Here is a 15,285-nt window from a genome sequence, read left to right on the forward strand (position 1 = left end):
TTAGAGGGGAGGCCCCTTACTACCTCAGTCACTGAAGGTGGGCATATGTAATGTTTTTGCCTGTTAAATCTGTAAATAACATATCTCAAAAACTAATGAACGAATTTCAACAAAACTTGGTACATAGATAGGCTATGTCCCAAGGAGGTTCCTGGTTAGTTTTTGGCAAAGATATGAATCCAATCCAGACCCTGGAACTTTTTAAAGAATCTGTTGACATTGGTAAATAGGGCGAACTTAATGGAGTTAAGGTGACATTTTTTTTGAAGAATGTTGTGGGTTGTCTCAGTTGTTGTGGTGGAATTTGTCACAGCTGTCAAAATGTGAGCAAAGTTTTCAAGGCAGGTTGTTGGATGTGGATGAAAGCTCTTTAAAAAAGGTTTCTTTTTTCAGCTTTATAGCTAGTGTTAGAGTGTACAAGGTGTTTGTCATTTATTAGCAAAGGTAACTTAGGATAGCAGAAGCATAGCATGACAGCAGTAGTAGTTTCAGCCATGAAAAGCTATCAGGAAGGAGCCTGTAAAGCAAAGGCTGCTGGAATACTTGACATATGTTAGTTTAGACAAAAAACTAGCCCAGGCTACCACGTAGTTATCTGTAATTACTGGGTTCACATCTGCTAAGCGTCAGTCACTGGAATGCTGGGTACACAGAATACGAGATAGTTGATCTGAAACACTTTGCACTCATTGTGATAGATTATGAGCCTATGTGACCAAGAACACATCCTCAGTCATGAAAGGAAAGGGACTAAAGGCATAAAAGACAATGTAACACCTCAGAGGGCAGAGTACTGATTTAGATTGCATTGACTAAGACAGGCTCTCCCTGCATTCATTTGAACAAACAATGGAAAGCCACATCCAAGTCTCCAAAGTGTTTGTCAATTTCACCGCAACATAGAGCATCAACCAGGCAGGGAAAAGCCTCAAGGAACAGCAGTGTGATTGTAATAATGTTGAGTTAATACAGCATGGCAGAGGTACGCGCTCCACTGAGTGCCTTTTCACTTGTTTTTAAAATTGTGCCCCCTAGTTCTAGATTCCCCCACGGGGAAAAACATCCTCTCAGCATCTACCCTATCAACGATAAGCCCCAGGATGTTGATAGTGGGGAATTCAGCGATGGTAATGCCATTTAGTGTCAAGGAGTGATGGTTAGATTCTTTGTTGGAGATGGTCATTTCCTGGCACTTGGGCGCAAGTAACATTTGCACCACACATCAGCCAAAGCCCGAATGTTGTCCAGGTTTTGCTGCATATGGCCACAGATTGTTTTAATATCAGAGGAGTCACGAATGGTGAACATTGTGCAATCATCAGTGAACATCCCCACTTTTGACCTCATGATAGAGGGAAGGTCATTGATGAAGTAGCTGATGATTGGAACTAGGACACTATCCTGATGAACTCCTGCAATGGATGTCCTGAACCTGAGATGAGTGATCTCTAACAACCCCAATCATCTTCCTGTGTGCTAGGTATGACTCCAACCAGTGGAGGGTTTCCCCCCTGATTCCCATTGACTTCGGTTTTGCTAGGGCTCCTTGACGCCACACTTGGTCAAATGCTGCCTTGATGTCAAGGCCAGTCAATCTCACCTCACTTCTTGAGTTCAGCTCTTTTGACTATGTCTTGACCAGAGCTGTAATAAGGTCAAGAGCTGAGTGGCCCTTGCAGGACCCAAACTGAGAAACTGCTAGAAATAATTGGGGAGAACGCTGTTGCGCCCAAGGGTGAAGTTACATCTTTTTCAAGCAGTTTTACTAGAAGCAAGCCCAGATTAATAAAAATAATGAACAACCCAAATAACTACAAAAGTTTCAAGGCAAGTTTTTTTTTAAATATAAGGTGGCACCTGCAGGCATAATATGAAATTAAGTGCTGACATTTTGGTATTAGAAATTTGCTGTGAAGCACACAATCCATGTACCAACAGCCTTTTTTTAACCTCCAGTGGAACCATAATTTCCAGCGTGCACTTCTGCCTCAGGCAATTTGATTGTACATTACAGGTATGACCCACACAGAGTATCTTCAGTCATTTTAATGAAAACCAGCACTTCACAGGAAAAATTATCACTAAGCTGCATACTACATGCTGGAGGTATTCAGAAGTTTACAATTGCATAGCATCAAATCTGAATTGATTAATTGTACAAATGTTTGGTGCAGTGCTGAGCTCTGGGGTTTTATCATCCTGACAGAAAACAGTCAGACGAATGTGACTGTCAGAGGGAAACCACGTTTTTCAGTGAAATCGACAGCGAAAGCGAAGAACGGGGCTGGGACTACGGGAAGAAATGTATCGGTCAGTTGGATCGGTACAGCTGTTGCTATGACTAATCGAACACAGAACTAGCTGAGTTCTTCCTTCTAACGAATCAATCTTCCTGAAGTCAGTGACAGTTTCAGACCATGGAGAGTACAGAGTTACTATGGTTACAAATAGTGGCAATCAAGGAACAACATCTTGGTGCCCTTGGTAAGTGATACGTTTATATGGGAAGAGGTTATTCGCTGCCACGTGCCCTACACATTGCTAACTCAGATCTGTGCACAGATGTCGCTCACATACACGAGCCTAGATGAAGTCTGCATCCTGAATTAAGTTTCATCCCTGTAGCTTCCTGCTTGCGAGAAGCTCAACTTATCGAGGGGGAGAGGACAAATCATCGAATGGTAAGTTCTGGTCTCCTTATTAGACATAAATGCATTAGAAGCAGTTCAGAGAAGGTTTACCAGACTAATACCAGGAATGGTGGGTTGTCTTATGAGGAAAGGCTGGACAGGTTAGGCTTGTATCCACTGGAATTTAGAAGAGTAAGAGGCAACTTAATGGAAACCTTTAAGATCCTGAGGGGTCTTGACAGGGTGGATGTGGAGAGGGTGTTTCCTCTTGTGGGAGAATCTAGAGCGAGGGGTCACTGTTTAAAAATAATGGGTCACTTATTTAAGACAGAGATGAGGAGAATTTTTTTCTCTGAAGGTTGCCAGTCTTTGGAACTCTCCTTCAAAAGGCGGTGGAAGCAGGTTCTTTGAATATTTCTAAGGCAGAACTAGATAGATTCTTGATTGACAAGGGGGTGAAAGGTTATCGGGGTAGGCAGGAATGTGGGGTTGAGGTTACATTCAGATCAGCCATGATCATATTGAATGGCGGAGCAGGCTCGAGGGGCTGAGTGGCCCATTCCTGCTGCTAATTCGCATGTTCCTAATGGATCAATCTTTCTGAAGTCAGTGACAACTTTGGACTGTGGACAGTATAGGGTTATCATGGTTACAAATAGTGGCAGTCAAGCAACATCATCACCTTGTACGTGGTGGAGGGGACTGGTGATCGGAATTGGGGTGAGGGCAGCTGATTGAAGTGCAGAAGGCAATAAGGTTCAGTGCGGTGGTGAAGACAGGGAAAGGGAGTGGGGAACAGGGGTGGTGATCCAATTGGGGCGCGGGCAGGGGATCAGAGTGGCGAAGGAGCAGAAGTCGACAAAGCAACAGGAGAAAGCAAGAATGAAAAGCCTGAAGTTGCCAATCAGTGAACAGAACTCGGTCCAATCAGCATTGTCGCTTTAGTAAGCGATTGAACTGATCTGTTCTGTACATCAGGAAGAGCGGATCAGTCACAGAGTGTAACAGGGACTAGGGCAGTTCTCTCAGGATGGGGAGACTGACACTTACCACGGTAGCTGTTTGCTTATTGACATCTGTGGGTGAGGATCACTTTCTCCTATCATTTCTTGTAGAGTTTAGAGAAACAAGACAGCAAACGATTGTCAGAGAAAATCAGGGTATGTTGTTATTATCACTTTAGAAAAGTCTATGTTGTATCAAGTTTCTCTTTGCTTCTTCCTTAATGTGATTTTCTTTCTTTAGCTGAGTCTCAGGATTTTACTATCCTGATAGAAAACAGCTGGGTTAATGTGACAATCGAAAGAAACGCATTATTTTCAGTGAAGCTGTCAACTGGGGTGAAGAGTGGGATGTGGAACTTCGGGGAGAAAGTCATCATTCCATGGGTCCATACAGTTTTTGATATAAGTAATGATTAGAAAGAACGGGTCGAGTTCTTCCTCCCAAACGGATCACTCCTGTTGAAGTCAGTGCCATTTCCAAACAGTGGAGATTACACTGTTAAAATGGCCCAGGATGTTGCCTGGGCTGGAGCGTTTCGGCTATGAAGAGAGACTCGATAGACTGAGGTTATTTTCCTTAGAGCAGAGAAGGCTGAGGGGGGACCTGATTGAGGTGTACAAAATTATGAGGGGCATAGATAGAGTAGCTAGGAAGAAACTTTTCCTCTAGTGGAGGGGTCAATAACAAGGGGGCATAGATTTAACAGGCAGGAGGTTCAGAGGGGATTTGAGGAGAAATGTTTTCACCCAGAGTGTGGGGGTGGTGGGGGGGGGTGGGGGTGTATCTGGAACTCTGCCTGAAAGGGTGGTAGAGGCAGGAACCCTCACAACATTTAAGTAGTATTTAGATGAACACTTGAAACACCATAGCATACAAGGCTATGGGCCAAATGTTGGAAAATGGGATTAGAGTAGATAGGGGCTTGAGGACCAGCATGGACACGATGGGCCTCTTTCCGTGCTGTAAAACTATGACTGTATTATTCCCCTGTCGCTCAGAGAATTTGCATTTTTTTCCCTCCTACCAAGACAAAGATTTGGATCATGAACTAGTTAATAGAATTAACTCAGTAGGTTCTGATGGTCTTTTTAACACGACTGCACTTCCTCAATTTCTAATTCTCCAATGGATTTCAACAACAAATTCTGGTTTGGTCTTCAGAAAGAAGGCTACAAATGAAGTAAGTCAATTGTTCTATCTAGCTAATCTGTTGTAATTTACTTCAGGTTACCTCTTCACACTGCCATTGTGGTCTAGCACACAGCCGCTCAACTGTTTTCTTGCCACACAAACATCGCTGCCTGCTGACACGAGGGCACTCTGAGCAGCCACCTAAAAGCAGAAATTTGCTAAGTTAAGGACAATTCAAAATACATTTCTGAATTCAAACAGCAGCATATATAGTTTATACAGGCTCAAGCATGAAAAGGTAATCAGTTTTAGTGTGTGTCAGAGAATTTGGCTGGCCAATTTGCACATTCTCTTAGAAGTCCCCCTTTAAACACTAACTAGATTTTGAAAACCTACATGCTGCCAAAGGGCAAATAATTTGATAAACAATAAAACAGGAGAGTGCGAGAGGACCACCCTGGGACAGGCAGTCAGCAGCACTAGAGAAGAGTGCAAGAGGCAGACCTATTTCTACCCATCAAAGTATTGAAGCACCCCAGAGTGCAACATGATGTATGTTGATAGTGCAATGGTACTGAAGTTGTCTGATTGTCCGTAATGACCATATTGAAATGATTGTAATATTCATTGATTGTATTGAAGCACCTTGTGATCCATGTGTAAAAGTTGAATCTGATTGCACTTTTTGTGATGGCCATTTAGAAATGTTTTGTAATGTTTTTCCAGATATTTTATGAATAAAGTATTTTTTCAAAAAAAAGTCAGAGCCAATTGACACACGCCAAAACAAACATCAACTGCAGCTGGAGGATCATCAACTCGGTGTTGCGAAGGATGGGTCTGGCCACGCTGCTGCGGAACACTCCAAGTAGTTGGACCGTGCCGTACCACCTGTCCCTCGTGGAAAATTTATGTCGGTACATAACGTCTTTGAGGCCCTGCGGGGAAAAGGAGGTGGTGGATCCTGTCGGATGGCTCCCTGAGCAGACTGTCAAAGTCATTTGGCAGAATGCCTCATCGCTAGAACTTTCCAACAAGCACCAAGATGTAGCTTGGCTGGTGGTGAGAAAGGCCCTCCTTTCAGATCCTTCCAACACGCCAGGAGTTTCACCCCCTCTGCACGTTGCCCCCGAGGTGGCTGCGGTGGGGAAGAGACCATTGTTTACCTCCTTGTGGATTGTGCCTTTGCAAAGAAGGTCTGGAGAGAGGTGCAGTAGTTTCTGTCAAGGTTCATCCTGAGCAGTTCTGTGACACAGGACTCTGTGCTCTAAGGGCTGTTCCCAGGGACACACACCAAGACAAACATCAACTGCAGCTGGAGGATCATCAACTCGGTGAAAGACGCTCTTTGGTCTGCCCAAAACCTGTTGGTCTTCCAGTGCAAAGAGTTGGCCCTGACCGAGTGTTGCGGACTGGCGCATTCCAAGGTCCAGGACTACATGCTGAGGGACGCACTAAAGCTTGGGGCAGCCTCTGCAAAGGCCCAATGGGGAAAGGTCACTGTCTAAGGCCTTTCTGCCATAGCGCACCAAGGGGCTGGGAATTGTATAGACCCCTCGGGCTGTACGGCTCACAATGAATGTATGCATTGAATACTAATTATATTATAATTGTATTGAAGCACCTCAGACTGCAACATGATGTTTGTTGATAACTCCAATACCATTGCACTGTCTGACTCTGTAATGACCATATTGAAATGATTGCAATATTCATTGATTGTATTGAAGCACCTAATGATCCATGTGTAAAAGTTGAATCTGATTGCACTATTTGTGATGGCCATTTAGAAATGTTTTGTAATGTTCTTTCAGATATTTTATGAATAAAGTATATTTTTCCAAATAAAAATCTGCTCTTATCAGTTTGGAGGGACCGAGGGGCTGGGAATTCTATAGACCCCTCGAACTGTATGACTCACAAAGATTGTATGTAGTGAACACTAAGTGTATTGAAACACCACAGAGTGCAACATGATATATGTCGATAACTCCAATATCATTGCACTGTCTGACTGTCTGCAATGACCATATTGAAAATACTGTAAATGATTGTATTGAAGCACCTCGTGATCCATGTGTAAAAGTTGAATATGATTGCACTTTGTGATGGCCATTTAGAAATGTTTTGTAATGTTCCTTCAGATGTTTTATGAATAAAGTATATTTTTCCAATAAAAAAAAGTCAGAGCTAAAGTGTGACACCAAAGGGAAACAGGGTATCTCTTCCATGTCTCTGTGTGCGTTCCTGGAAACAGCCCGTAGAGCACAGAGTCGTGTGTCACAGAACTGCTCAGGATGAACCTCGACAAAAACCACGGCATTTCTCTCCAAAGCTTCTTTCCAAAGGCACATCCCACAAAGAGGTGACCAACAGTCTCTTCCCCACCACAGCCACCCCAAGGGCAACGTGCAGAGGGGGTGAGACTCCTGGTATGTAGGAAGGATCTGACGGAGGACCTTTCTCACCCCAAGCCAAGTTACATCTTGGTGCTTGTTGGAAACTTCTGGCGATGAGGCATTCTGCCAAATGACTTTGACAGTCTGCTCGGGGAACCATCCAACAGGGTCCACCGTTTCCTTTTCCCGCAGGGCCTCTAGGACGTTACGTGCTGACCACTGCCTGATGGACTTGTGGTCAAAGGTGTTTCTCTGCATAACTTTGCACACGGACAGGTGGTATGGCACGGTCCAACTACTTGGAGCGTTCCGTGGCAGCTTGGCCAGGCCTGTCCTTCGCAACAACAGGGACAGGTAGACACACTTGGTGTTTGCGTACTGAGGGTCTATGCACAGCTTGATGCAGCCGCACACAAAGGTGGCCATCAGGATGAGGGCAATGTTGGATACATTTTTCCCACCTTTATCTAGAAACTTGTACATTGTGTCCCTGCGAACATGATGCATTTTTGACCTCCAGATAAAGCGAAGGATGGCTCTGGTGATCGCCACCACGCAGGAGTGAAGAATGGGCCAGACCTGTGCCACGTACAGCAACACAGAGAGCCTCACACCTGATGACTAGGTTCTTACCCACAATACAGAGGGAGCATCGCTCCCACACGCCCAGTTTTCTTTTCACCATAGCCACTCGCTCCTTCCAGTTTCTAACGCATGCCCTGGCCCCTCGAATCATATCCCCAGCACTTTCAGGCTATCTGACCTGACGGTGAAGGGGACAAAGGAATGGTCAGCCCAGTTCCCAAAGAACATGGCCTCACTCTTGCCATGATTTACCTTGGCTCCTGAGGCCAGGTCAAACTGGTTACAGATGTTGATCAGTCTGCACACCAACAGTGGATCCGAGCAGAAGATGGCGACATCGTCCATGTACAGGGAGGCTTTAACCCGAATGCCTCCACTGCCTGGGATCATCACTCCTCTTATGTCTGGATCCTTCCTGATGGACTCAGCAAAGGGTTCTATGCAACACACAAACAGGACAGGGGAGAGAGGGCAGCCCTGCCTGACTCCAGATTTAATTGGAAAGCTTTGATTCCCACCCATTGATTGAAACTGCGCTACAGATGTTAGTGTAGAGCAGTTGGATCCAGTTGCAGATTCCCTCCCCAAACCCCATTTTGGTGAGCACCTCTACCATGTAGGTGTACAATACTCTGTCAAAGGCCTTCTCTTGCTTCAGGTTGATGAGGCAGGTGTCCTGTACATAGTCAATCGCATCCCTGAGTAGCGCGAGGTTGTCAGATATCTTGCTGCCGGGTACAGCGCAGGTCTGGTCAGGGTGGATCACCAATTCCAGAGCAGGCCTGGCCCAATTGGCGATGACCGTGGACAGAATCTTATAGTCCACATGGATCGCCAATTTCTAATTTCCTCCCTTTCCCCCATCCGCTTGTAGGTGAGGGTGATGATGCCTTTCCACATGGATTCTGACATGCTGCTAGCCAGGAGCATACTCTCGTACACTTCTAGCAGGTCCAGTCCCAAAGAGCCGAATACAACTCAGCCGGTAAGCCGTTGCTTCCAGGAGTTTTACTCTGCTCGAAGGACTCCAGGGCCTTAGTCAGTTTGTCAGGAGTTAGCGGTTTGTCCAGACTCTCCCAAGTCCTGCCGTCTAAGACCTCCGTAATAGAGGACAGTAGGCCGTGCTGTCTGTGGGCTTCACATCATACAATCTGGCATAAAAGGATTTGCTGATACTCAAAATGTCAAACTGCAATGACTTCACTGAGCCGTCTTCTTCCTTCAGGCTGCTGATCACAGAGCTCACTCCGTGTACCTTTTGGAAGAAGAAACATGAGCACGTCTCATCCTGCTCCAGAGCGGACTCTGGACCAGAAGATGATCTTAGAGGCCTCCAAAGCAAAGAGCGAGGCTTGCTGGCTCTTCACCTCTTGGGAGCTCCTCTTTGACATCGACCCCCATCGACTGCAGCCAGAGCAGGTTCTGCATGTTTTTCTGGAGTCGGGACATTTCCCTCTATTCCTTTCTAACTTTCTGAACACCTTTTGAGGATGAAAAGCTTCTTGATGTTCTCCTTGATTGCTTCCCACCAGTGTGTCAGGGACTCAAAGAGAGGTTTCACAGTTCTCCAACCTTTGTAATCCCTCTCGAGTTCCTCAATGTTCTCTGGGATCAGCAGTTGCACTTCAGCTTAAATGCCCCCCTGCCAACCTGCTGGTCTTCCTGTAAGTGACAGTCAGCCAATAGGAGGCAGTGGTCATAAAACACTGGCTTGACGTCAGTGGATCTGACTGTGAACACATGGGACGCAAACAGGAAGTCTATCCTGGAATGGCTGGATCCGTCTGGCCATGCCAGGTGTATCTACGCTGTGCGGTCCATCTGCAGGGTTGCTGAAGACGTTGTGCAGCTTGGCATCCTTTACTGCTTCCATCAGGAGTCTGGACGTGGGACCCAGTCTGCTGCCGGCCCTGCCGGATCATCCAGCCGCATCGATGATGCAGTTGAAGTCACTGCCCAGAATGACCGGCCGGGAAGTCGCCAGCAGCAGTGGGAGCTGCTGAAAGACTGCCAGCTGCTCGCTGTTTTGAGCCGGGGCATACATGTTAATTAACTGTAGCGGAGCATTCTCGTATAGTACGTCTGCTACGAGGAGGCGCCCAACCACCTTCTCCTTAGCCTTGGGGATGGTGAAGTTGCCTCCCCGCAGCAGAATACGCAGGCTAGAGGAACGTGAGTTGTCCCGAACTGATCAATGGCCCATGGGGTCACTATCGTGACCATTACCTGCAGGAGCTGAAGTGCAGTATCACATACTCCTGCAGAAACAGGTCAGCTTTGACCTTGGCAAGGTAGTCCAAGATTGCAACACATTGCATAGTAGATTTAATACTACGCACGTGAATGGATACAATCTTCATTCCCTTTTTAAAGCATTTTGTCGCTTACCAAACCTGTTGTCTTTGAGAGTTCCAGGCCTTTGGTCTGCTCCTGCATACCCATCGTGTTTGCAAATTGTCTCAACTTTGGATGGACTGAGGAAACCATCCTGAACTGCCACATTGGAGATGTTCCGTCCAGGTGGCATTGGGGGGGTTCATGCAAGGAGCGAGGTTAGAATTGTTCTCTGCTGGAGAAGTCTCTCCAATCCATTCCTCCTCCGGGGCATTGCTGCTCCCAGCTTCCAGGAGCTGGGGTGCACTGAGCCCTTCACTGCTCCCAGTTTCCTAGGGCTGGAGTGCACTGACCTCTTCAAGTTGAGGGTGAAGTTGGGGTGCGCTGGTCTCTTCATTGTCTCCAATGTTCCGGGGCTCGGGTGTCTCCTCCTCCAGCTCCCTAGAGCTTTGCCGCTTCTTCTGTTAGTGCCGCCCTTGCCCTTCTTTGTCTGAAGAGCAGCAGCCCTTGTCATCAGTGTCAGATGGGACACGCCTTTTGCCACTCATCTGGGAAGTGGCTTGGTCGCTTCTTAGCTCCTTCTTTTTGGTCCCCCCCACCAGCTGCCACTCCCCAGGTTGATTGTCTGCTGGTTTCTCCTCCATTGATTCGCTCTGCTGAGGAGTGGGAGGTTCAGGGAGCAGTGCAGTTGTTTGGCCGTCTGCTGCCTCAATGTTTCTCTTCATCTTGTCTGTCACGGTCTCCTCCTTTGTCCCATCGTGCTCACTGGAGGCCTTAGTGGGTGGAGGTTTGCAAGTGTCTTTGGCGGTAGAGACACTGGCCATTTCATCTGCTTGCCCCTCGTTGGTTTTGGCTGCCTGTGCATAAGACAGCGTTTGGGCAGGTCTTGTAGAGGTGGCCTGCCTCACCACACAGGTTGCAGCACTTAGTCTATTTGCAGTCCTTTGTCTGGCACCTTTCCTGCAAGCAATTCTTACAGAGGACAGCACTGCAGTTGGCTGCCACATGACCAGATTTGCCGCGTGAGCGACAAAGTTTGGGCTGCCCAGCATAGATAAAGTAGCCATGGCTTCCCCCACAGCGAAGCTAGAAGGAGGGTGGAGGATTGCTCCCTCACCATCCATCTTGAGTATGACCTTGACCTGGCTTTTGCTGGTCCAAATTCCGAAGGCGTCTTTGACCTCGGAGCAGTTCCCAACCTTGTTGATGTACCTGGTGAGGAAAGTGAGCACATCGGTTGTAGATGGGTGAGCACATGAGGGTTGTAGAGATGCACAGTCACCACATGGTCCCATTGGGATGGCAGAGCAACGAGTGGCTCCACCATGAGGATTCTCATCTGTGGCTAGGCTCCCTTCTCCTTGAAGACTTTCAGGAACTTGACGCAGGCAGCAACATTCTTGAAGGTCACATCGAAGTATCCAGCACTGGGAGGGTCTTGCAGACAGTAGATCCCCACAGCTTCAAATCCACAGGACTCCAAAAGGATTTGCTTAATGAAGAAGGCACGGTCAATGGGTGTACCTCCTTCGCTGTCTTTCACAACCACCCTAATGGTGTTAGGTAATGGTTTGGGGCTCGACTGGTTGCACCCATCACCTCTTTAAGTTCCCAATGTTAGGCACTGAAGCCCCTTCATAGGAGAACAAACAACCACAGAAGAGCCTCCAATACCAAAGTGCAAAAGGCCAAAGCCTTTGCTGAAACCCCTCGGTAAAGGAAATACCCATAAAAACAACACTTGCACACATGCAGAAGCAACCATGATCATGGTCTCTCCCCTGCCAGGTATTCAACTGCAGCTGGAGGATCATCAACTCGGTGAAAAGCGCTCTTTGGTCTGCCCGAAACTTGTTGGTCTTTCAGTGCAAAGAATTGTCCCCGACTGAATATTGCAGACTGGCACATTCCAAGGTCCAGGACGACGTGCTCAGGGGCAGCCGCCGCAAAGGTGCAATGGGGAAAGGTCGCTGTCTAAGACCTTTCTGCCATAGTGCACTGAGGGGCTAGGAATTATTTAGACCTCTTGGGTTGTATGACTCAAGGAATGTATGCAGTGAGCACTAAATGTATCATAATTGTGTTGAAGCACCTCAGAGTGCAACATGATCTATGTCGATAACTCGAATCCCATTGCACTGTCTGTAATGACCATATTGAAATGTCTGTAATGTTCATTGATTGTATTGAAGCACCTCATGATCTATGTGGAAAAGTTGAATATGATTGCACTTAATGTGATGGTCATTTTGAAATGTTCCTTCAGATATTTTATGAAGAAAGCATTATTTTCCAAAAAAAAATCTCTTCCACGTCTCTTTAGATTGGCCAAGTGGTTTAATGCAGGAGACATTATTACAGTTGAAGAGTACAGTTAAGAAACTCACTTTTAAAATATTGAACATCCAAATTAATTAATTAAATAGAATAGAGATGGCTGGGCAGGCTACGTCTTGCAGTTGTAGTATGTGGAAGCTGGTGCACGCCGGCGTGATCCATATCTGTAGCAAGTGCTGGCAGTTCAAGGAACTTCAGCTCAGAGTTGCTGAGCTGGAGTCCGAGCTGTGGACACTGCGACACATCAGGGAGAGAGAGTGTTACCCGGACACTGTTTCAGGAGACAGTCACAACCCTTGGTTGAATTACATCAAATTTTGATCATGGTCAGGGACAGGAGGGTGTGGCTGCGAGTGGGACAGGTATGGCAATCCAGAATTTAGTTTTGGGGGAGCCTGAGCCAGTGCTCTTGTCCAATAGGTACGAAATTCTTGCTCCCCATGTGGGCGAGGGCACAGACTGCAGGGAAGAGCCCAGCACATCAGTGCAAAAGGCTGAAGCATTTGCTACAATCTTCAGTCAGAAGTGCCCAGTGGATGATCCATCTATTTCCAGCATCACAGATGCAAGTCTTCAGCCAATTTGATTCACTCCATGTGATAAAGAAATGGCTGAAGACACTGGATACTGCAAAGAATATGGGCCCTGACAATATTACTGAAGGTTTGTGCTCCAAAACTTGCCACGCTCCTAGCCAAGCCTCTCCAATACAGTTACAACACTGGCATTTACCCGGCTATGTAGAAAATTACCCAGATATGTCCTGTACACAAAAAGCAAATCCAAACTGGCCGATTACCACCCCATCAGTCTACTCTCAATCATCAGTAAAGGGAGGGGTCATCAACAGTATTATCAAGCAGCACTTACTTAGCAATAACCTGCTCACTGGCATCCAGTTTGAGTTCCGCAAGGGCCACTCAGCTCCTGACCTCATTACAGCCTTGGTTCAAACAAGGACAAATGAGCTGAACTCCCGAGGTGAGGTGAGAGTGACTGTCCTTGATACCAAGGCAGCATTTGACCAAGTGTGGCATCAAGGAGCCCGACCAAAACTGGAGTCAATGGGAATCAGGGGGGAAAACTCTCCGCTGGCTGGAGTCATAACTAGAACAAAGGAGACGGCAGTGGTTGTTGGAGGTCATTCATCTCAGCTCCAGGACATCACTGCAAGAGATCCTCAGAGTAGTGCCCCCGGCCCAACCATCTTCAGCCGCTTCATCAATGACCTTCCTTCCATCATAAGATCAAAGTGGGGATGTTTGCTGATGATTGCACAATGTTCAACACCATTCACGACTCCTCAGATACTGAAGCAGTCCATGTCCAAATGCAGCAAGACCTGGACAATATCCAAGCAAGGGCTGACAAGTGGCAAGTAACATTCGCGCCACACAAGTGTCAGGCGATGACCATCTCCAACAAGAGAGAATCTAACCATCACCCCTTGACGCTCAATGGCATTACAATCACTGAATCCCCCACAATCAACATCCTGGAGGTCACCACTGACCAGAAACTGAACTGGACTAGCCATACAAATACTGTGGCTACAACAGCAGGTCAGAGGCTAGGAGCCATGTGACGAGTAACTCATCTCCTCATTCCCCAAAGCTTGTCCACCATCTACAGGGCACAAGTCAGGAGTGTGATGGAATACTCCCCACTTGCCTGGATGAGTGCAGCTCCAACAACATTCAAGAAACTTGACACCATCCAGGACAAAGCAGCTCGCTTGATTGGCACCACATCCACAAACGTTCACTCCCTCCACCATCAACACACTGTGTACCATCTACAAGATGCACTGCAGGAATTCACCAAGGCTCCTTCGACAGCACCTTCCAGACCCACAACCACTACCATCTAGAAGGACAACAACAGCAGATAGATGAGAACACCACCACCTGGAAGTTTCCCTCCAAGCCACTCACCATCCTGACTTGGGAAAAATATCACAGTTCCTTCAATATCGCTGGGTCAAAATCCTGGAACTCCCTTCCTAACAGCACTGTGGGTATACCTACAACACATGGACTGCAGCGGTTCAAGAAGGCAGCTCACCACCACCTTCTCAAGGGCAATTAGCGATGGGCAATAAAAGCTGGCCCAGCCAGCGAAGCCCACATCCCGTGGAGGAAATAAAAAAAAAGGATGAGTGAACTGACCACAACACCATGGTACAGAGCACCATTCAAGTTGGGGGAGAAAAATGAAACGTAGGAGTAATGGGGCATAGCATAGTTCGGGGAATAGATACTGTTCTCTGCAGCAAAGACAGAGTCCCGAAGACTGTGTTGCCTACCTGGTGCCAAGGTTAAGGACATCTCTTCTGGGCTGGAAAGGAACTTGGAATGGGGAGGGGAAGGATCCAGTTGTCATGGTCCATGTAGGTGCCAAAGACATAGGTAGGACAAGAGGTCCTGATGAGGGACTATGAGCAGCTCCGGGCTAAATTGAAAAGCAGAACCACAAAGGTACTAATTTCCGAATTACTACCTGAGCCACGTGCAAATTGGCACAGGGTAAATAAGATTAGAGAGGTAAATGCGCAGCTCAAAGATTGGTGTGGGAGAAACAGGTTCCGATTCATGGGGCACTGGCAACAGTAATGGGGAATGAGAGCAGTTCCATGCGAACAGGTTTCATTTGAACCATGCTGGGACCAGTGCCCTGGCAAATCAGATAACTAGGGTTGTTATAGATAGGACTTTAAACTAATTAGTTTGGTGGGCAGGGGGGGGTGCAGGCAGTGGGGAGAGGGTTCAATTGAAGGGAAGTTTTAAAATCAAAAAGAAACGAGAGGTAATGCAGGGTAGTGAAGAGGTGAACATTAATCAATGTGTGACAGGAAGGGGCAGAAA

General features: G+C 46.9%; 1 protein-coding gene across 1 annotated transcript in view; it reads right to left on the reverse strand.

The window, feature by feature from the left end:
• The window catches only part of nfxl1 (nuclear transcription factor, X-box binding-like 1), a 221,529-nt gene that overhangs the window by 183,405 nt on the left and 22,839 nt on the right, over positions 1 to 15,285 (reverse strand). Inside the window, exon 7 of the mRNA XM_078547444.1 lies at positions 4,867 to 4,967. Within this exon, the coding sequence (XP_078403570.1) occupies positions 4,867 to 4,967 (101 nt within the window). The remainder of the gene's footprint in view (positions 1 to 4,866; positions 4,968 to 15,285) is intronic.

The sequence above is a fragment of the Cetorhinus maximus genome, chromosome 1 (assembly GCF_964194155.1).
Source record: "Cetorhinus maximus chromosome 1, sCetMax3.hap1.1, whole genome shotgun sequence".
Taxonomy (NCBI): Eukaryota; Metazoa; Chordata; class Chondrichthyes; order Lamniformes; family Cetorhinidae; genus Cetorhinus; species Cetorhinus maximus.